At 41.0% G+C, this 23,657-nt stretch overlaps 1 protein-coding gene across 2 annotated transcripts in view; it reads left to right on the top strand.

Moving 5' to 3' along the window:
- LOC140187392 (uncharacterized) overlaps positions 1-22,609 on the top strand; it is a 36,291-nt gene extending 13,682 nt beyond the window's left edge. For both annotated transcript variants that reach the window (XM_072242688.1, XM_072242687.1), the window contains 4 exons: positions 5,460-5,729; positions 9,579-9,818; positions 14,039-14,137; positions 22,172-22,609. In XM_072242688.1, the coding sequence (XP_072098789.1) occupies positions 5,460-5,729; positions 9,579-9,818; positions 14,039-14,137; positions 22,172-22,194 (632 nt within the window). In that variant the 3' untranslated portion in view covers positions 22,195-22,609. The remainder of the gene's footprint in view (positions 1-5,459; positions 5,730-9,578; positions 9,819-14,038; positions 14,138-22,171) is intronic.
- Positions 22,610-23,657: the final 1,048 nt, after the last annotated feature.

The raw sequence follows: 23,657 nt of genomic DNA, 5'->3' as shown, positions 1-23,657 counted from the left end.
GTTGCCTTTTCATGATCTCATACATTATTTCTCTTTTTGTGTTTGCTCTGTTCATGACATTCTTGTTAGATATTTGTTTTGTCCATGATATTCTTTGCAGCCTCCTCAAAAATAACATCTCTGCTGCTTCAATTCGTTTCCTCATGTTACTAGATATTGTCCAACATTCTGAGCCATATAACATAACTGGATAAACGTAACATTTCAGTACTCTGAGGCAGGTTAGCTTAGTGTTGGTCAGTATACTCTTCATTCTCGTAAAGGTGTCTTTTGCCATCCCTATTCTTCTTTTGATGTCCATATTGCACCTGCCATTTGATGTCACCGAGCTTCCTAAGTAGCAAAAGTTCTGTACTCGTTTTATGTCTTCCCCATTTATTCTCAGCCTGCAGATAGGATTCTCCTTCTTTTTGGATATCACCATACATTCTGTCTTTTTGCAATTGATAGAGAGACCCATTTTTGCACCTTCTTCAACAACTATATCAATTAAGTTTTGTAGTTCTTCCTCCGTACTTGCAATTAACACAGTGTTATCTGCATATCTGAAATTATTGATGTTTTCACCACTAACTTTGATTCCCAAGATGTCTCTTATTTTTTGTAATATTGTTTCACTGTACATATTAAATAAATCAGGGGAGAAAACATACCCTTATCTAACGCCTCTCTTGATTTTCGTAAACTGACTCACTTCTCCATCTATTCTTACAGCGGCAGTTTGTTCCCAGTACAGATTTCTGATTAGGCAGAGGTCTTTTGAATCTAGATCTAGAGTTTTCTATAATATTTCAAATAACTAATTGTGCTTCACTTTATCAAATGCTTTTGTGTAGTTGGTAAAACAAACAAATAAATCTTTTTGCACTTGAATAGCTCGTTCTGATAGTATCCTTACATCAATATTGCATTTCTTGTACCTTTGTCTTTCACAAAACCATATTTATTGTTCTTTACCTATTTCAGCTTGTATCTTACTTTTGGCTTTCATCCCAAGTCATCAAAATTCTTAGAAGTACCTTCGTGATATGACTCATTAAACTTATGGTCCTATGTAATTCACATTCTATTGCTCCAGGTTTCTTAGGAAGGGTGATAAATACTGATTTTTTTCCATCTCTTCTGGTATTATTCCAAATATATCATTGATTAAATCAGTAAGTTTTTCAATTCCATAATCTTCAAGAGCGATAATTTGTTCTATTACTAATTCATCAGGACCTGCTGTCTTTCCTTTCTTCATCTTAATGCACAGCAAAAAAAAAACTACATCTAAAAAAAATACATGTCCTTCAATCAAAATAAATAAATCCGGTCTGATTATTGACAATCTCAGTCAATGTGGTTATCAAAGTGAAACAAAGTGTAAAGTAAATTTATTATCAAAGTACATATACGTCACCGTATACTACCCTGAGATTCATTTTCCTGTGCACGTTCACAATAGGTACAAAGAAACAGAGTGGAATCAATGGAAAAGACAGACTAATGCGCAAAAGAAGACAAACTTTGCAAATGCAAAAGTAGTAAAATCTAATAACAATACATAAATAATAAACAACTTTGAGAACATGAGTTGTAGAGGCCTTGAAAGTGAGTCCATAGGTTGTGGAGACAATTGAGTTTTGAGGTGAGTGGTTATCCACATTGGTTCGGGAGCCTGATGGTTGAAGGTCAATAACTGTTTCTGAGCCTACTGGGACCTAAGCCTCCTCTACCTCCTTCCTGATGGCAGCAGAGGAAGAGTGCATAGTTTTCTTTGATGATGGATGCTGTTCTCTTGTGGCAATGCTTCTTGTAGACGTGCTCAGTGATAGGAGGGCTTTTCCTGTGATGGACTGGGATAGACAAAAGATTCAGAGTGTAACTACTTAACAATTTCAAAGGTAAATCTGTTAAAGTAAAGTTCTTATATCTTTATCTTGTGTTTGATAAGAGCATGAAAATGTACCATTCGCAAAATGCAAGTGCTCTCCAGTTCCAAGTGGGTGAGTGATCTGATGGGAAATAAGAGGAACCAATGATAACAAGTAGAAGAAGGGATAAGGATGGGTGACTCAATGGTTGGAATCCACAAAGAGGAAAGTATTTTAGAAATAGTACTTGGAATGTCTGGTAGATCCTAACTTTCAGCGCCAAGGTGCAAAACCCTTGGACCTATTGAAGTTATTTGTTCACAGAATTCCAGCAATGTTAGCAAGGACAGTTTTAAAATTATGCCCCTCCAAAAGTGGTAAGCACAAGGCATCCTACAGAGGCTGTGAATTTGTAGAATTCATCACTACAGATGGCTGTGAGGGCCAGGTAATTGGGTATATATAAAACAGAGGTCGATAGGTTCTTGATTAGTAATGGTGTTAAAGGAGTAGGCAGGAGAATAGGGTTGAGAGGGACAATGCAATGACGGGACAGAGTCAATGGGCTGAACGGCCCAATTCTGCTCCTGTGTCTTATGGCCCATTGTTGGAATTCCAAAGCAACACACAAACTGCTGGAGAAACTCAGCAAGTCCGGCAGCATTTGTGGGGCCCTCCGTTCGTGGGAGTCTTCGCCGTCCAGGTGATGTGCATCTAGAGCGGTATGACATGGAGAGGCAGCTTTTGCCCATGCAGCAGAATACCCCTCTCCACACAGCTAATGAATCGAAAAGAACAGCAGAAACCAGAACAGTTTGGCACCAGCGGTGTCCCAGGTGTTGCCATTCAGCATTGAGCTCCTGTGGGGCTGCTTTAGGGACTCCAGCTCCACACTTCCCCTTGGGGTTTACTCCCCAATGAGCAAGTATAGCCGCAAGGCAGTGGAGGTTGGTGATCAGAGTTTCCCTTCCCCTAGATGAACTGCCAACCATGGCTATCGACCCCATTTGCCCAACGCAACCGGTTTTAAGGTGCCAGTAAGCTAAACGTCGCTTCTCTTGTCAGTAGGAACAGTTCTGTGAAGGCCAGGAGCAGGACCTGGTTGTCAGAAGCTACTTGAGATGCATGCCATTGGGAGTATTTAATAGGTAGTGGGCAGCATCCAGTAGACATTTCAGGCCCCACTCCAAAATTGAGCCAATTGATGTGAGAAGTATTAGGAACAAGAGTGATAAACTCTGAGCATGAACCAGTACATGGAACGATGACCTAACAGCCATTACAGAAACTTTGTTGTCACAAGGGCTAGGAAAGACTGCTGGATGCTCTGGGGTTAAAATTTTTTGAAAGGGACAGGGAGGGAAGTAAGAGATGGGAGAGTGGTGTCGCTATTCAGGGATAATATCACAGCTGCAGGAAGAAAGGAGATTGGGAGGCAGGGTTTGAGGGTTGGCACAACAATGTGGGCCGAAGAGCCTGTACTGTGCTGTACTGTTCTATGTTCTATGTTCACACTGAGGAAAGATTGTTTACCTCTTGGTGAGTGGGTGTCAGATACAGGAAGGAAGTAGCATTCTCCCTTGGGTGTAAACTATAGACCCCCTCTCCCAATAGTAACAGGGGCACCGGGAAGCAGATCAGAGGGCAGATTTTCGAAAGGTGCAAAAGTAAGTGTATGTCATGTGACTTCAACTTCCTTGGAATCTCATTGGTGCCAAAGGTTTAGATGGGGCAAATATTGTTAGGTGTATCGAGGAAGGATTCCTGACACAATACGTAGACTGGCCAACTAGTGGAGAAGCCATACTGGATCTGGTCCTTAGCAATGAACCTGTTCGGGTGACAGATCTCCCAGTGAGTGAACATTTTGGAGACAGTGACCATAGGTCCCTGGGGTGAAGGACCATGGTTGGCAAGAGGTGTGGAACATCTAAGCAAGAGAAGGAAGGAAGCATACATAAAATTTAGGAAGCAAGGATCAGACAGGACTCTTGAGAGTTATATGAAGAAGGGAATTAGGAGAGTTAGAAAGTACATGAGAAGGCCTTGGTGAGTAGGATTAAGAAAAAAAAAACCAAGACACTCTACACGTATGTACATGAAGAACAAATGGATGACTGGACTGAGGGTGGGATAGATCAGGGATAAAAGAGGAAACATGTCTAGAGTTGGAGGAGGTAGGGAATGTCCTTACTGAATACTTTGTTCAGTATTCATTGTGAGAGGGATCTTGACGAAAATGAGGACAGTGTAGAATAGGCTACCATGCTGGAACATGTTGTTGGAAATGTGCTGGAACTTTTGAAAAACATTCAGACAGATAAGTCTCTGAGGTTATACCACAGTTTACTTCAGGAAGTGAGAGAAGAAATTGCTGCACCTTTGCTGATGATCTTTACATCCTCACTGGCTAAAGGAGTAGTGCCCGAAGATTGGAGGGTGCAAAAGTTACTCCTTTGTTCCAGAAAGGTAATAGGGATAACCCAGGGAATTATAGACCAGTGACTTTTACGTCAGTGTGGGCAGCCCTTTTCTTAGCATTTGGAGAAGAATAGTGTGATTAGGATAGTCAGTATGGCTTCATGGGGGATAGGTTGTGTCTGATGAGACTGACTGAATTCTTTGATGAAGAGTCAAAACAAATTGATGATTGATGATGTCCTCTGGTATTGGCCATTGTCTCCCCCATACCCCCCCCCCCGCCCTGAGAAAAGGGCACTGAATCTGTGCCTCTTCTCACCTTATACACCTCTATCATGTCACTTCTCATCATCTTCACTGCAAAGAGAAAAGCTCAAGCTTGCTTAATCTTTCCTCATTTGATGTGCTCTCCAATCCAGGCAGCATCCTGGTAACTCTCCTCTGTGTCCTCCCTTAAAGTTTTCCACATTCTTCCTAAAATGAGGCATCCAGAGCTGAATGCAATGTGGTCTAATCAGCATTTCATGGAGCTGCAACACGACCTAACAACTCCAGAATTTGGGCTGATAATCCAAAATGACAACTTAAAATCTCCTCTCAGCAGCTGAGGGAAGAACTGAACTTAATTACTGTATGAGGGATACAGTGTCACCAATATAGAAAACAGCACAGGATACTGAACAAATGTGCACTTGACCTACTGCTGCTTTGAGATGGAAGTTTTGAAAAAGCCCAAGTCTTGCAGCACATGAGATTTAGTCACTTCTTACTAATGATTATTAACAATAGACTGGGCTAGAGGCCAAAAAAATTTCTTATACCACAATTGTGCTATTTCGGGGTCAAAATGCTCAGCAGGTCCTTTCTTGGGTTGTGAATATTGCTGGTGAAGCCTGCACTTATTACTGAGAAAACTGGGACTCCATCATGCACCTTTTGTTAGACTCCATTGTTTGTGTTGGACTGAATAAGTTATTAAGATATAGAAAAAGTCTCCCTGTGACTTCATTTTGATTCCTATGAAATGTTGAATGCGTTTTGGACCGCCAAAAGATTACTCAATAAACACTGACCTTGGCACCACTTGGCACTGGGTTACTTGCATCTTGTGAGGGTGTAGCTTTTAAAAGGAAGATAAACATGTTCTTTTAAATTGTTACTTATATTTTCCTTTTGTTTAAGTTCCAGTGTCCAATCCTGTGATTTCTGCAAAAATTGACCATAAGGACAAAAAAATAGTGTTCACAACTATTTGCTGTTTGTCAACTGAAGGAACCTTACCAATAAATTACACATTATATAGAAGCCAAGTTATGGTGAAAAACCTTCAGGCAGTGGTTCGGAGAAAGGCAGAGTTCGTTGTGCAACTGACTAACAGTGAGTTACAGGAAACCCTCAAATGCAAAGCTGAGAATGGATTTGAACCAAAGTACAGCAGAGGGCTGGTTATAGGTATGAAAATATCAATTTTATGATTATTTTTGTTATTTTTCATGTTATTCGTTTCTCGTGGGTGTTTATTATGCAAATTGTAAAAGGTAACAGAGTCAAAGTACAACCAGAAGTGCATACCAATTACACTAAAACTGATAATCCAGCACGTCAGGATCAGGACTCTGCTACCCCACAGGCAAATTTTCTAGACTATTGCATATTACTTACAAGTAAAGTCAAATGTCAAAGTCGAGTTTATTGTCATATGCTCAAGTACATGTATGCACAGGTGCAAAGAAAAACTTACTTGCTGAAGTGTTACAGGCATATAGCATTGTATAAGCAGTATTCAGAAGAAAAATAGAAATTATGTATAAATTAAACTCAGTTTTTTTCAAGTCACAATTAACATGAAAAAATTCAATTTTAGTACTAAAATAATCAAAGTGGCCATAGTGTTGCTGAACTGTAGTAATTAGTTTGTGCTAGTTAGTTCAAGAATTGAGAAGCTCCCCTGATCCACAGCTCCACTGGCTCAAATGCCTCAATATCTCCTTGTACAACAGCAGTGATAGAGTCCCTCTCATTCTTACCTACCACCCTATCAGCCTCCACATCCAACACATTGTCCTCCGCAACTTTCCCCCATCTCCAAAGGGACCCTACCACTAAGCATATCTTTACTTCCAACGCCCCCCCCCACCTGCCACTTTCTGCAGGGATCACTCCCTCCTTGATTCCCTTGTTCATTAGTCCCTCCCCACTAATCTTCCCCCAGGCACTTACCCATGAAACTGGCCTAGGTGCTACACCTGCCCATTCACCTCCTCCCTCACCTCCATTCAGGGCCCTAAACAGTCCTTCTAGGTGAGGTAACACTTTACCTGTGAATCTGCTGAGGTTGTCTATTGTGTCCAGTACTCCCGATGTGACCTACTCTACATTGGTGAGACCCGATGTAAATTGGGAGATGGCTTCGTTGAGCGCCTCCACATCATCCTCCAGAAGCGGGACTTCCCAGTGGCCAAACATTTTAATTCCCATTCCCATTCCCTTTCTGACCTGTCAATTCACTGGGAAAAAAAAAAACAAATTAAATGTAAATTAGAATCTATTCTTTATAAGAAAGAATCTATAGGTGCATTTGTGGAGATGAAAATTCTGTTATAATTTAACTTGAAAAGTATCTTTCGATGCATTTCCACATTACCGAATGTTGAAAGGACCAGATGGAGTGGATGTGGAGAGGGTGTTTCCTGTGGTGTGGGTATAAAGAACTAGAGGGCACAGCCTTGAAATTGAGGGGTTGACCTTTTAGAACAGAGGTAAGAGGGATTTTTTTTTAGCCAGAGCATAGTGAATTTGTGGAATGCTCTCCCACAGACTGCAGTGGAGACCAAGTACATGAGTATATTTAAGGCAGAAGTTGATCATTTCCTGATCAGTCAGGGTATCAAAGAATATGGTGAGAAGGCAGGTGAATGGGGTTGATTGGGATCCAGGATCAGCCATGATGGAATGACAGAGCAGACTTGATGGGCTGAATGGCCTAATTCTGCTCCTATGTTTAATGGACTTATGGTCTTATGCATCAACCCATAGTGTACCTTACAAAACCAAATAACCTGGTATTTTTGCATCCAGTAATGAATCTGACCAATATTACACGATGTAGGACTTGTTTGTGTCCAGGAGAAAGAAGCAGACAGAATTTTTTTTTGCACAGAGTACTCGCCCTGCAAACTGCCTTTTCCAAAAGCTCCCTTCTGGAAAGTGCTACAGGATTATTAAAACAAAACTTCATGCCATCTTCAAAGTTTCTCTCGCTAAGCAGTTAATCAGATCAACCATTTTGGTTAACCCTCCACCCAGCCCTATCAATTACCCCAGTCACTACACTGCACTGAAAGCACTTTAAACTACTTTTTATAATGTTGTTTACATTGTAAAGTTTGTATTTATGCACATTTTATTCCATATCTGTACCTTATCCTTTGACTTTTTTTATACAATTTGTTATTCTTTATAATTGTTGAAAGTTGCTGTTTTACGTTGCATGTCATACCAACACAATACAGCAAATTCCCGGCAGTTCTAATGAAGGGCCTTGGTCTGAAATGTCAGCTGTTTCCTCTTTTCCATAGATGCTGCTTGGCCTACTGATTCAGTAGTCGGGAAGATGTTAGAGTCAATTGTTAAGGATGAGGTGATGGAGTACTTGGTGACACAGGACAAGATAGTACAAAGTCAGCATGGTTTCCTTCAGGGAAAATCCTGCCTGACAAACCTATTGGAATTCTTTGAGGAGATTACAAGTAGGATAGATAAAGGAGATGCAGTGGATGTTGTATATCTGGATTTTCAGAAGGCCTTTGAAAAGGTGCCACACATGAGGCTGCTTACCAAATTAAGAGCCCATGGTATTACAGGAAAGTTACTAACATGGTTAGAGCATTGGCTGATTGGTAGGAGGCAGCGAGTGGGAATAAAAGGATCCTTTTCTGGTTGGTAGCCAGTGACTAGTGGTGTTCCACAGGAGTTGGTGTTGGGACCACTTCTTTTCACGCTGTATATAAATGATTTAGATGATGGAATAGATAGCTTTGTTGCCAAGTTTGCAGATGATACAAAGATTGGTGGAGGGACAGGTAGTGATGAGGAAACAGGTAGGATGCAGAAGGACTTAGAGATTGGGAGAAACAGCAAGAAAATGGCAAATGAAATACAATGTTGGAAAATGCATGGCTGTGTACTTTGGTAGTAGAAATAAATGTGCAGACTATTTTCTAAATAGGGAGAAAATCCAAAAATCTGAGATGCAAAGGGACTTGGGAGTCCTTGTGCAAAACACCCTAAAGGTTAACTTGCAGGTTGAGTCGGTGGCGAGGAAGGCAAATGCCATGTTAGTATTCAATTCAAGAGGTCTCAAATACAAGAGCAAGGATATGATGCTAAGGCTTTATAAGGCACTGGTGAGGCCTCACCTTGAGTATTGTGAACAGTTTTGGTCCCCTCATCTTCGAAAAGATGTGCTGGCATTGGAGAGGGTTCAGAGGAGGTTCACAAGGATGATTCCAGGATTGAAAGGGTTATCATGCGAGGAATGTTTGATGGCTCTGGGTCTGTACTCACTGGAATTCAGAAGGATGAGGGGGGATCTCACTGAAACTTTTCGAATGTTGAAAGGCCTAGACAGTGCAGATGTGGAAAGGATGTTTCCCATGGTAGGGAGTCTAGGACAATAGGGCACAGCCTCAGGACAGAGGGGCACTCTTTCAAAACAGATGCAGAGAAGTTTCTTTAGCCAAAGGGTGGTGAACTTGTGGAATTTGTTGCCACATGCAGCTGTGGAGGCCAGGTTGCTGGTTGTATTTAAGACAGATTGATAGATTCTTGATTGGACATGGCATCAAAGGTTATGGGGAGAAGGCTGGAAATTGGGGTTGAGGAGAAGAAAAAAGAGTCAGCCATGATTGAATGGCGGAGCAGACTCGATGGGTCAGATGGCCTAATTCTGCTCCTACATCTTATTGTCTTATGGTCTTATTACCATTCGGTATACGATATACTAACAATGGGGTTGAAAAACTAGGCACGACACATTTTTGGAATGGTTCAATGGTTAATTCATAGATTATATGACAAAACAGATTTAAGACTTTTTGACTATTTATAAAGATATGGGATTTATAATACCAGGAAATTAAACATGTTATTTTCTTGTAATTAGCCATTCACAGGTCAGATATAACCATTTAGAAAGCATAGGATTCACAGTGCTAATGCATTGTCTTATTGTCTTACATAAAACTATTTTTTTGCAATAATTTCACTGTAATAAAATTTCTGTCCTGAATTTCTTTATAGATTGGTCTGTTAAATTGACCTCCGATCCAAATCCACCTATTCCGGGCCAACAGCTTACACTCAACTGCACTGTAAATTACGAAACTAAAGAAAGCTACAGTTGGTATTTTGTGTATCCGTCCAAGAATAAGACCAAAGTCACAGAGCAGAACCACATAATTATTGAAGCTGCAACATCAGGAATATATTACTGCTTGATGCACGATCAGATTAGCAACAAGATTGAAGTACCAGTACAAGGTAAAGTCATGAACTATTTAAACGTGAATTTCTTTTGTTGAGAGATTTTGTATTTGTAAAGGAGTAAGCAATGCTGAGAAAGTAAATATCTGTTGCTCACTTGAATTGCTTGCATGATTTGTATTTTTTTCTTCCTCTTGCACATCAAGTGTTGGACTTTTATTTTTATTTTAATTCTTCTTTTTCCTTAATTGGATTCTTTGGGGCTTCTTGCTTTGTGCCTACCTGTGAGCAAGGTTGCATAATTTATCTAGGAAGACGTACAGTCGACGTATCAGGCCGAGACCCTTCGTCAGGACTAACTGAAGGAAGAGTGAGTAAGAGCTGCGTTCACCAGCAACTTTGATGTGTGTTGCTTGAATTTCCAGCATCTGCAGAATTCCTGTTGTTTGCATAATTTATACATTCTTTGACAATAAATGTACTTGAATCTTGAATTTTTCAGCAGTTTTTCAGTTGGGAATAACCACTTAGGAACAATAAGCCAAATGCCAAATGCCAACAGCAATACAGCTAAAGGCCCTGGTCAACACATGCAAAACGCTGGAGGAATTCAGCAGGCCAGGCAGCATCTATGGAAATAAATAAACAATCGACATTTGGAGCCAAGACCCTTCTGCAGGACTGAGAAGGAAGGAGCAAAATGCCAGAATAAAAAGGTGGTGGGAGGGGAAAGAGGCTAGCTGGAAGGTGGTAGGTGAAGCAAGGTAGGTAGGAAAGGTCAAGGGCAGGAGAAGAAAGAATCTGATTGGAGAGGAGAGTGGACCATAGGAGAAAGGGAAGGAGGAGGGGACACAGGAGGAAATGATAGGTAGGTGAGAAGAGATAAGAGACCAGAGTGGGAAGTGTGGGGGAGGGGGTAAAATTTGTTTACTGGAAAGAGAAATCAATATTCATGCCATCGGGTTGGAGAATTCCCAGATGGAATACGAAGTGTTGCTCCTCCAACCTGAGGGAGGCCTCATCTTGGCTCAAGAGGATGCCATGGATCAACAAGTTAGAACAGGAAAAAGAATCAAAATTAAGATGTTTGGCTGCTGGGAAGTCCTGCTTCTAGTGGGTGGTGTGGAGGTACTCGACAAAGTGGCTCCCCATTTTACGATGGGTCTCACCAGTGTAGAGGAGGCCGTATCAGGAGCACCGGGCACAATGGATGACCCCAGAGGTGAAGTGTTGCCTCGCTTGGAAGGACTGTTTGGGGCCCTGAATGGAGGTGAGGGAGGAGGTGAATGGGCAGATGTAGCACTTTGTCCGGTTCAGGGATAAGTGCCTGGAGGGAGGTTAGTGGGGAGGGATGAATGGACAAGGGAGATGCAGAGGGGGCGAGGGGGAGGGAATAAAGATCTGATTGGTGGCAGGATCCCTTTGGATGCAGTGGAAGTTGCGGAGTATAATGTGTTGAGTGTGGTTGCTGACGGAGTGATAGGTAGGGACGGGATGAACTCTGCCACTATTACAAAGATGGGAAGATGAAGTGAGCACAGATGTACAGGAAATAGGGAAGGTGTGGGCAAGGGCAGCATTAATAGTAGAGGGAGGAGACCCCTGTTCTTAAAACAAGGAGCACCCCTCTGAAAGCTGGATCCTGTAAATGGATGCGGCGGAGGCGAAGAACTGGAATGGGAAGCCGCATCCTTCCCTTATTTCTGGATCCATTCTAATAACTCTTTCTTACGCCCTCCCCCAGATTTCACAGACACTCAGTGGCCAATTTATTAAGGACACCCGTACTTCTGCTCGTTAATTCAAATCTCCAATCAGCCAATCATGTGGCAGCAACTCAGTGCATAAAAGCATACAGTTATGGTCAGGAGGTTCAGTTATTGTTTAGACCAAACGATGGGGGAGGGGTGGAAGAAATGTGATCTAAGTTACTTTGACCATGGAATGATCGTTGGTGCTAGACAAGTGGTTTGATACTAGAGTGCTGACCTCTTGGGATTTTCATGCATTACAGTCTCTAGAGTTCATTAAAAACAAAAGAAAATCCAGTGGGCCGCAGTTCTGTGGGGAAAATAGAGGGGAATGGCCAGACTGATTCAAGCTGACAGGAAAGCATCAGTATCTCAAATAACCACACATTACAACAGTGGTGTGATACGTTTTTCAGTATTTGGTGCTCTTATTTACAAAAGATAGGATTGTATATATAGGTGCTCCAATGATAAAGATGGGGAAAGAAACAAATACATATATTGAATTTATTTCGAATCCCATGGAGTATGTGGAGACTTTCCAATATCCAGGCAGTTTTTCTTTCTTTCTTTTTTTTTCTGTCTTTTTTTCTTTTTTTTAGGTAGTGGTATGCTACAGGGGGAAGGCTTAAGGGGAGGGGGGAGGGTAGATATTATTCTGTGCAATCAAGTTTGAAAATTGAATTAAAAATTTTTTTTAAAAAAACAGTGGTGTGCAGAGGAGCATCTCTGAACGTACAACACGTCAGACTATAGAACTTTAAAGTGGATGGGCTACAGCAGCAGAAGACCATTAACATATACTCAGTGGTTGCTTTATTAAGTACCGGGGGAACCAAATAAAGTGGCCAATGAGCGCATTTCACAAGCGTGTGATGATCAGGGCTAGACAAAACACTCCCACCATGGCCTTCCACATGGTTTATGCAGTTTCATCCTAACTTCCTTTCTGCCTGTATTCATGACCATGTTCTCAAAAATGTATCTATTCACTCATGGGATATAGAAAGTCATTGTAACGCCAGAAGTTATTGTCATTCATAGTTACTAAGGCAGCAGATTTGAGTGACTATATGACAGCAGATTTCCTTCCCTGAAATCCCGGATGGGATTTTTTATGATGTCCAACAGTTTCACCATCATGATAACTGAGACAGCTTATTTAAAATTCCAGGTTTTTTTCATTGTTTGAATTACCATGGTGAGATTCAAACTCATGTTTCATGATCAATGATTCACAATTGCTAGTTCATAGTCATTTGTATTAACAGAACACTACAGAGTATAGATTCAGGTCTCTCCGCACCTGCATCCCAGTTAAAAGAGTGTGATCAAGCCACTGATGACTCTCTGTCCCTCTACCACAGGTTATCACTTGACACACATCTGCCCTGAATTTCATCTGTTCATTCACCCCTTATTTACTTGCGGTTGATTAAAATTCTCATTTGTAAGCTTTGTCTCATTTACAAATTTTTGCCTGAACACTCCTGTAATAAAGAACAGTAACCACAGTAGCTTGAATTCTGAAACAGAAGCAGAAATGCTGTCATGTAGCACCCGTTGAAAGAGAAACCAGTAAATATTTTGGGTCAGGGAAGCTTCCTCTCTATGGTCCATCAAATTAGTCACAGAGGATCTGCCCTTGACAAAGTCATGTTGGTTGTCTCTAATTAATCCCAGCTCTTCCTAGTGACCATCAATCTCTCCCTCAAAATGCTTTTCCAGTATATTCCCCATACTTCTGGTAATTTATAGTTTTTTTTAATGTCTTGCTTTGTACTCTGGCACAAAACAACAAATTTCAGTGAGAATAAACCTGATACTGATTATAAGTTAGTCTGATGAAGTTTGTCTTCAACAAATCCTTATCGGTTGTCTTTAATCACTTATCCAAGTGACTACACTTTCCTTGATAATTGCTTTTAAAACTTTCCCCACAGGAGAAGTTAAACCACCTGGCTGTATAGCAGTGTGCGTTGTAGAAAGACAGAACCTTATACTTGTTTAGTCTTGTCCTGCTTAATATTCCTTTATTCACCGCACACTTCTCAGCAACTAGAAAATTTTGACAATTATCTGAATTTTATACCCAACAGATTAAGCAAGATCTATGAAGACAGTTAACATTTCAGGTCAATGGCCTTTCATGCGAAAGCTACCTCCTTGTTAATTAACCTGTATCATCGACTTCTTAAGGAATCAGTCAAAGAAATTGACCGTAAATATTTGAAGGGTTCATGTGCTAATTGCTACAACATGCATTTTCAAAGCTATAAAAACAAAATGTGCAACTTAGTACATTTAATGGTTTTTGTGGAATGGGTACATAACATAAAATTCTGGAGCACTAGGAGCACCTTGGCCCTGCTGCACAACCATAGCTGCTCTGAGTTTGGCTACACTTCCAATTTTCTGTCTTAGTTCCACTATAGGTCAAACCTCTATCTCAGACTTGCAGGTATTCAATAACCCTTCTCTAAGGGGAAACAACAAACAACTATCTGTGTGGTTTCTACTTTCCAGATTTCAGTTTCCAGCCGGTGGTGATGGGTGTCTGTGTAGCAGCCATTCTGGTGGTCATTCTGATTGTGGGGTTGATTTGCTATTACAGTGTGACTAAAGGTACGTAATTAGAAACAAAACGTTCACTAATTTCCATTGCTTTTAATTTTGTATCCATCTGATCAAAGTTCAAAGTAGATTTATTATACAAGTACATAGATGTCACCATTTACAAACCTGAGTTTCATTCTCCTGCCAGCATACTCAATAAATCCATCATAGAATAATAACCATAATAGAATCAATGAAAGACTGCACCGACTTGAGTGTTCAACCAATGTGCAAAAGACAACAAATTGTGCAGATATAAAAAGAAATAAATAATACAAAAAAAATAAGCAATAAATATTGAGAACATAAGATGGAGAGTTGTTGAAAGTGAGCCCGTAGGTTGTGGGAACATTCCAATGATGGAGTGAGTGAAGTTGTCTCCCTTGGTTAAAGAGCCTGGTGGTTGAGGGAGTTGTCATAAATGGATTTGGTCATAATATCAATCTTCTATGCAATTTTTTATAGATAATATTACTCCTCAGAATGTCCAGCTTCACAAGCTAATCTCTTGGCACTCAGATTCTTCCAGAACTTTGCTCTCTTATGTTTGCAGCACCCCCCCCCCGAGAGAATACACTTTCTTTTCATGAAGTATGAGTTAAAAAGAGTATGTAGGTCCCTGAAATGTTTAACTGGCTGTGTTTTACATATCCGGCTCACTGCCATAGCACCTGCATTAACCTGATCTGGACACAGAGGAGTGGCTGAACCCTCTGATCCCAAGAGTTGGCCTATAGGATGGAGAGGACTCATCGATAGCAAGGATTTTAATAATCAGGCACTTAAAAGCTATACAAATTGGCTTAAATAAATACAAATAATAAGTTTAATGAAAAGAATCCTTAATTTCAGAAAGTAAATTAAGTAAAAATAATACCTTCATCATAAAGAAAAATAGTTCAGCCACTTACCTGCCCTTGTGTTTTTAACACAAGGTTTGCACTCTCATTTGTGTGAACTGGGTCACATTTCTTTCACCATAGGTGTGCACGGGCTGGGTATTAAGTGTATCTAGTCCCTCAGCTCGGTACACCAGTGGTGAGCCCACCAAGAGAGCAGAAGGTAAGGTAGGTCAGACTTTGACGCCTGGCTTCCCCTTTTCAATGTGAGACTAGCTGAGCTGCAAGGAGGTCAGTGCTGATGGTTTACCTTGGAACCGGCAGCTAGAGATGAGCACGGTCCAGCCCTATAGCTGCTCAATACCTTAACTTAAAAAAATTCTAGTCAAACCAGCCTATTTTCATGAAAGAAAAGAGGAAGAATAATTTTTAGATGCTAAAAGTAAGTATTTTGTTTCGACGCAGCTGGGTTGAGTTCATTTAACTTGATACTTGGATTGTTGGAATTATTCTGGGTCACAGATGAATGACCTATCATAGAGACTCTTATTGGTGAGTGTTAATTTGGTGGATTGAGTGCTCCAGCACTTATTCCATAAAACTAATACCTCAAACAGTCCTGATGAGGGGGCTCGGCCCGAAATGATGGCTTTGTGTGCCTCTCCATAGGTGCTGCCTGACCTGCTGAGTTCTACCAGCATTCTGTGTGTATGTTACTCTGGACTTCCAGCATCTTCAGAATCTCTTGCATTTACCACAAGCAATATTAAATAAACTTCACCAAATAAAGACCATAAGACAAAGGAGCAGAAGCCGGCCATTCAGCCCATCGAGTCTGCTCCGCCATTTTATCATGAGCTGATCCATTCTCCCATTTAGTCCCACTCCCCTGCCTTCTCACCATAACCTTTAATGCCCTGGCTACTCAGATACCTATCAATCCCTGTCTTAAATACACCCAATGACTTGGCCTCCACTGCTGCCTGTGGCAACAAATTCCATAGATTCACCACCCTCTGACTGAAAAAATTTCTTTGCATTTCTGTTCTGAATGGGCGCTCTTTAATCCTTAAGTCATGCCCTCTTGTACTAGACTCCCCTATCATGGGAAACAACTTTGCCACATCCACTCTGTCCATGCCTTTCAACATTCGAAATGTTTCTATGAGGTCTCCCCTCATTCTTCTAAACTCCAAGGAATACAGTCCAAGAGCAGACAAACATTCCTCATATGTTAACCCTCTCATTCCTGGAATCATTCTAGTGAATCTTCTCTGTACCCTCTCCAATGTCAGCACATCCTTTCTTAAATAAGGAGACCAAAACTGCCCACAGTACTCCAAGTGAGGTCTCACCAGCGCCTTATAGAACCTCAACGTCACATCCCTGCTCCTATACTCTATTCCTCTAGAAATGAATGCCAACATTGCATTCGTCTTCTTCACCATCAACTCAACCTGGAGGTTAACCTTAAGGGTATCCTGTACGAGGACTCCCAAGTCCCATTGCATCTCAGAACTTTGAATTCTTTCCCCATTTAAATAATAGTCTGCCTGTTTATTTCTTCTGCCAAAGTGCATAACTATACACTTTCCAACATTGTATTTCATTTGCCACTTCTTTGCCCATTCTTCCAATCTATCCAAGTCTCTCTGCAGACTCTCCGTTTCCTCAGCACTACCGGCCCCTCCACCTATCTTTGTATCGTCAGCAAACTTAGCCACAAAGCCACCTAGTCCATAATCCAAATCATTGATGTACAATGTAAAAAGAAGCGGCCCCAACACAGACCCCTGTGGAACACCATTGGTAACTGGCAGCCAACCAGAATAGGATCCCTTTATTCCCACTCTCTGTTTCCTGCCAATCAGTCAACGCTCTATCCACATATGTAACTTTCCCGTAATTCCATGGGCTCTTATCTTGTTAAATAGCCTCATGTGTGGCACCTTGTCAAAGGCCTTCTGAAAATCCAAATATACAACATCCACTGCATCTCCCTTGTCTAGCCTACTGATAATTTCCTCAAAAAATTGCAATAGGTTTGTCAGGCAGGATTTTCCTCTAAGGAATCCATGCTGAGTTTTGCCTATCTTGACATATGCCTCCAGGTACTCTGTAACCTCATCCTTGGCAATTGACTCCAACAACTTCCCAACCACTGATGTCAAGCTAACAGGTCTATAATTTCCTTTTTGCTTCCTTGCCCCCTTCTTAAATAGCGGAGTGACATTTGCAATCTTCCAGTTGCCCGGAACCATGCCAGAATCTATCAACTTTTGAAAGGTCTCCCAGTGGCCACACATTTTAATTCCACATCCCATTCCCATTCTGATATGTCTTTCCACGGCCTCCTCTACTGTAGAATGAAGCCACACTCAGGTTGGAGGAACAACACCTTATATTCCGTCTGGGTAGCCTCCAACCTTACGGCATGAACATTGACTTCTCAAACTTCCGCTAATGCCCCACCTCCCCCTCATACCCCATCCGTTATTTATTTATATACACACATTCTTTCTCTCTCTCTCTCCTTTTTCTCCCTCTGTCCCTCTGACTACACCCCTTGCCCATCCTCTGGGTTTTTCCCCCCCTCCCCCTTTTCCTTCTCCCTGGGCCTCCTGTCCCATGATCCTCTCATATCCCTTTTGCCAATCACCTGTCCAGTTCTTGGCTCCATCCCTCCCCCTCCAGTCTTCTCCTATCATTTTGGATCTCCCCCTCCCCTCCCACTTTCAAATCTCTTACTAGCTCTTCCTTCAGTTAGTCCTGACAAAGGCTCTCAGCCCGAAATGTCGACTGTACCTCTTCCTAGAGATGCTGCCTGGCCTGCTGCGTTCACCAGCAACTTTGATGTGTGTTGCTTGAATTTCCAGCATCTGCAGAATTCCTCATGTTTAGACTTTTGAAAGATCATCGCTAATGCCTCCGCAATCTCCACAGCTACTTCCTTCAGAACACGCAGGTGCATTCCATCTGGTTCAGGAGATTTATCTACCTTTAGGCTATTCAGCTTCCTGAGTACTTTCTCTGTCGTAATTGTGACTGCGCACACTTCTCTTCCCTGCCACCCTTGAGTGTCCGGTATACTGCTGATGTCTTCCTCAGTGAAGATTGATGCAAAATACTCGTTCAGTTCCTCTTCCATCTCCTTATCTCCCATTACAATTTCTGCAGCATCGTTTTCTATCGGTCCTATATCTACTCTCACCTGTCTTTTACTCTTTATATACTTGAAAAAGCTTTTAGTATCCTCTTTGATATTATTTGCTAGCTTCCTTTCACAGTTAATCTTTTCCCTCTTAATGACCTTCTTAGTTTCCTTTTGTAAGGTTTCAAAAACTTCCCAATCCTCTGTCTTCCCACTAGTTTTTGCTTCCTTGTATGCCCTCTCCTGTGCTTTAACTTTGGCTTTGACTTCTACAACAATGTAATGAAGGGCACATTCAGTGGATGTTGGTATATGCACATTCCCTGTCACTTACCACTTTAAATAACTCTCTGATGTTCTCCACCTTCCGTTTCTACCTTGCCACTGTGAAAGTAAAACACCCATCTCGTAATAATGGTATAAATTTATTAAAAGTGCACCTTCCTATCCTAAGAGCATTCTGACAGGCTGCATCACTGTCTGTTATGGTGGGGTGGGGGGAGGAGAGCTACTGTGCAGGACCGAAAGAAGCTGCAGAGGGTTGTAAATTTAGTCAGCTCCATCTTGGGTACTAGCCTACAAAGTACCCAGGACATGTTCAAGGAGCCGTGTCTCAGGAAGGCAGCGACCATTATTAAAGACCTCCAGCACCCAGGGCATGCCCTTTTACCATCAGGTAGGAGGTATAGAAGCCTGAAGGCACACAATCAGCGATTCAGGAACAGCTTCTTCCCCTCTCTCATCCGATTCCTAAATGGACATTGAACCCTTGAACACTACTTCACTTTTTAAATATATATAATTTCTGGTTTTTGCACGATTTTTAATCTATTCAATATACATATACTGTAATTGATTGATTGATTGATTTTTTTTTCTTCTATATTATGCATTGCATTGAACTGCTGATGCCAAGTTAACAAATTTCATGACACAGTGCCAGTGATAATAAACCTGATTCCGATTCTGATTTATGATTCTGCTAATCAAATAAATCTGCTGATGCTGACTTCTGATTTTGGTTGAGCTGAGGTGCTGGTAGGGGTGGTTCTCTTTGGTTGCAGGAAAACCTACCACTCATCTGCACTATTTGGGTTCCAGCTGCCAAATGCAGCTCCCAATGCCCCATTAACAATGGACACAAAAACACTTGTAGCCCATGTGACCCACTTTTCCCCATCTGACCCAGGACATCTGGTGCCATGCAGGCTCCTTGGTAAAAAGTTGGAGATCCAAGAGGAAAATAAGTTCTAAAAGGGACACCTTTATTATTATTACATAGTAAGCAAGCTAAAAGATTGTTTATTTTTGCATTCATTGTTTAGACCTTGTTATGTAATGTTCCCCGCTGTAAGAATTCCACAAAGGCTGCTCCACTTCCTGCACTACAGGGTGTGTCACTGTTGGATTCTTCAGATGGGATGTTTAAACTATGAATAGGAACTTGCGGCAAGTTTAGCAGGCACAGCTAAGGAAACGCTTGCAATAGTAGATTCTTCTCTTTCTCAATGCACCAAGAGTGTTTTGGCCTGGAGTATGCACTTAAACGCATGCAAAATAGTACACCCCGGGTGATTAAAAAAAAATTAAGTATAAATACTTCCACTGAAAAGTAATCTGAAGAACAAAACCTACTTAATCCAGGTATTAATCTCTCACATTGTCCTGGAAAAATGTACTTCATTGACGCTAATTTCCATAAAATGTGGGTTTAAGAAAGTGGAATCTTAAAACCTACTTCCATTAATGTCCTGTGAACCTTTGGGACTCAATCCCTCCACTCTTCCCCCCCCCCACCTCCCCCACTGCCAGTATGTATTTTTATTGTTGCTTATCAATTTCATTTTGTTTGGGTATTAAAAAGATTCATAGTCTAATACTCCGGTGCTCTGTGCTCCAAAAATTCTTGTAAAAATAATCCCTCTAGAAGTTCGTTTTCACCGTTTCTCATGCAAATCTGCCAACCACTTAAAATGTGTGTTAGATCTTTGCCAGGTGAGGAGGTGTTTAAAATCTCTTTACAAGGTTACCCTTTGATATTGGGATTAAATGTAGTTGTAGTTTTCAATGTAGTTCAAGTGATTCTCCAGCTTTCTTGTGGGCCCATGAGATTCCTACAACAATGTGATGAAGGGCACATTCAGTGGATGTTGGTATATGCACATTCCCTGTCACTTACCACTTTAAATAACTCTCTCAGGTTCTCCACCTTCCATTTCTACCTTGCCACTGTGAAGCTCAGAAAGTTTCCATAAGAGCATTAGACATAGGAGCAGAATGAGACCATTTGGCCCATCAGGGTTACTCTATCATTCAATCATGGCTGATGCTGACTGAATGCCCTGCAACGTCCACCCCCAACCCCCCAACTCACAGACACATTCCCGACCTGCACTGGTCATATTTTCTTATTGCTACTGTTTCACATATTTATACGACTGCTTGTTTTATTAAACCACTGACAGTAACATTATACTGTCTTACATAAACATACTCCTCGCACTTTATGTCAACATGTGAACCTTCAGGCCATGTCACTTAGGGACTTGAGCTAATATTATCTTGTGACTGTATGTGCTGATTCATAACTACATGTGCAGTGTGTGACCATATGTACTGTGTTTTGCCCCTTCAGAGAAACGATGTTTCCATAAGACCATAAGATATAGGCACAGAATTAGGCCATTTGTCCCATTGAGTCTGCTCTGCCATTTCATCCTGGCTGATCCAATTTTCTTCTCAGCCACAATCTCCTGCCTTCTCCTTGTATCCCTTCATGCCCTGATCAATCAAGAGTCTATCTATCTCTGCCTTAAATATTCATAAAGACTTGGCCTCCAGAGCTGCTTGTGGCAAAGAATTCCACAGATTCACCACTCTCTGGCTTAAAGAAATTCCTCCTCATCTCTGTTCTAAAAGGACGCCCCTCTAGTCTAAGGCTGTGACCTCTGGTCTTAGACTCTCCCACCATAGGAGACATCCTCTCCACATCCACTCTATCAAGGTCTTTCACCATTAGATAGGTTTCAATGAAGTCACCCCTCATTCTTCTAAGTTCTAGTGAATACAGGGCCAGAGCCATCAAATGCTCTTCATATGATAAGCCATTCAATCTTGGAATCATTTTCACGAACCTTCTTTGAACCTTCTCCAGTTTCAAAACTGATGGGCCCAAAAGAGCTCACAATACTCCAGGCAGAGGCCTCACCAGTGCTGTATAAAATCTCAGTATTACATCCTTGCTTTTATATTCTAGTCCCCTTGAAATGAATGCTAACATCACGTTTGCCTTTCTCACCACAGACTAAATCTGCAAATTAACCGTTAGGAAATCCTGCACAAGGACTCCCAAGTCCCCTTGTGTCTCCGTTTTTTTTTGTATTTTCTCTCCATTTAGAAAATAGTCAACCCTTTCATTTCTTCTACCAAAGTGCATGCCCATACACTTTCTTACACTGTTTTGTTTAGTTGTATACATGTGTATTGTTGAATGACAAAAATCTTGAGCTTTCAACACTTTGTCCTGCCTTCTGCACAGAATTTTTAACACTCTTACTAATTTTGGTCCTCTGGACCAAGCATTGACCTCACTAGCCTGAGATTATATACATCTTCTGTTGTCCAGCCTTGTCAATTTAATTGTTAATCTAAATTTACAGCATGGAGTCACAAGAGATGGCCGACGCTAATATTTAAGGCAACAAACAAAATGCTGAAGGAACTCAACAATTCAGGCAGCATCCGTGGAGAGAAATGGACAGTTGCAGTTTTGGGTTGAAACTTTTATCTGGACCTAACTATATTTTTTTGTTGCCCTAAAGTTACAGCAATACTCATGTAAAAAATCCCCAGCCTGTATCAATATTATAAATACTCATTACAAAAACCTCATGTTTTGCAAACTTGAGTCTTTAACATTCAGAATTGTAAATAATCTTTTTGATTATTTTTATAATGAATTCCAGCCTTAAAATAATCCTGAAATTGGTAGTTATGGCTTGTGTATCAATTATGTCTTTGCAAAAATATTTTCTTAAAAAAGATCTCTTTCAGCCCACAGATTCAATGCTACATAAGTTATGTGATGTGTATCCATCCGCCAACAAAATTCGGCTTTGTTATCTTCAATTACAGAACAGTTTCATCCAGGAAATTCTACACAACCATCATAACAATGCTTCATTGTTATTGACAAACAATACAGGTTAAGTTAGAGTAGCGCACTGGCCTCTGATAAATCTCTCTTTCGTCACTGATGGGTCAGTCTGCTACTTTGTATCCTACTTGGAGCCTGATTGAAATGGAAGTGAAATCCAGTCCAAGTATCAATCATGACTGGAGAGTGACTCACAGAATACAATACAATGGGAGTGAATCCTGCAGGACTGAAAACTGACAAACTGGACAAGTGTGATTAACTTTTCAGATGAGTAAGGCTGCGGTTTCAGATTTTGAACTGATACAGATATTAAAGGAGAAATTAAGATCTGATCGCCATTTGTTTCCTGCTGTTTCTGTGCAAAGTTACCAGCTGTAAAGAGATATCAAGGTATCGCACTCCACTTGCAATTATAGATATAAATCATGCTAAATGAAGGAGATTATTTAAAGAAATCAATCCATTGTCCCCAGCACTCCAAATCAACAGGGTTGGCAGGGTAGTGTAGTGGTTGGCACCACTCTTTACACAGTACAGGTAACCCATGTTCAATTCCCGCCGCTGCCTGTAAGGAGTTTGTACGTTCGCCCTGTGACCGCGTGGGTTTCCTCCCACAGTTCAAAGACGTACTGGTTAGCAGGTTAATTGATCATTGTAAATTGTCCTGTAATTAGGGTAGGTTTTAATTGGGGGACTGCAGGGCAGCACGGCTCAAAGCGCCAGAAAGGCCATTTCCGTGCTGTATCTCAATAAATAAATAAATTTGCAAAGTGACTAGGACCAGTTTAAACCTATTTCTTAAATTTTGTGGATGATGCAAGGACTTCCACTGTGATGCAGGCCAAACAAAAACTTCCACTTCAATACACCAATTAATGTTTCCCGAGTATTATTTTGGGAGGTATGATGACCTGAAAGACCTCTTATTGTATTTTATCATTTTATGGTTAAGAAATAGACATTCATTTTCTTTGGCCCAGAAAAGTAAAGCTCGTTGAAGCAATATAAATATTGGCAGAGCCATTCTGTTTATTAAAGAGCTCTAGTAACCCTGAACACTCATAAGGATGAAGATTGGAGTTAATTCTGGTTTTACATTTATATTTTAGGTTAGCTCCAGATCATTATTCAGAGTTCAATAGCAAGATGATGGTACCCAGCAAAATGAAGCAGATTACTACTCATACGTTCCACAGTTTTATTTATAGTTATGTAAACCTGTTGTCATGTTCATTTTCATAAGCTTTGCCATATGTTTTTGGGGTTACCATAAGATACAGGAGCAGAAAAAGGCCATTTGGCCCATTGACTCTGCCCTGCTGTTACATCATGGCTCATCCAATTTTCCTCTCAGCCCTAATCTCCTGCCTTCTCCCCGTA

This window comes from Mobula birostris, chromosome 24 (genome assembly GCF_030028105.1).
Source record: "Mobula birostris isolate sMobBir1 chromosome 24, sMobBir1.hap1, whole genome shotgun sequence".
In the NCBI taxonomy this organism is placed as follows: Eukaryota; Metazoa; Chordata; class Chondrichthyes; order Myliobatiformes; family Myliobatidae; genus Mobula; species Mobula birostris.
This window is presented reverse-complemented; position numbering and strand designations above follow the sequence as displayed.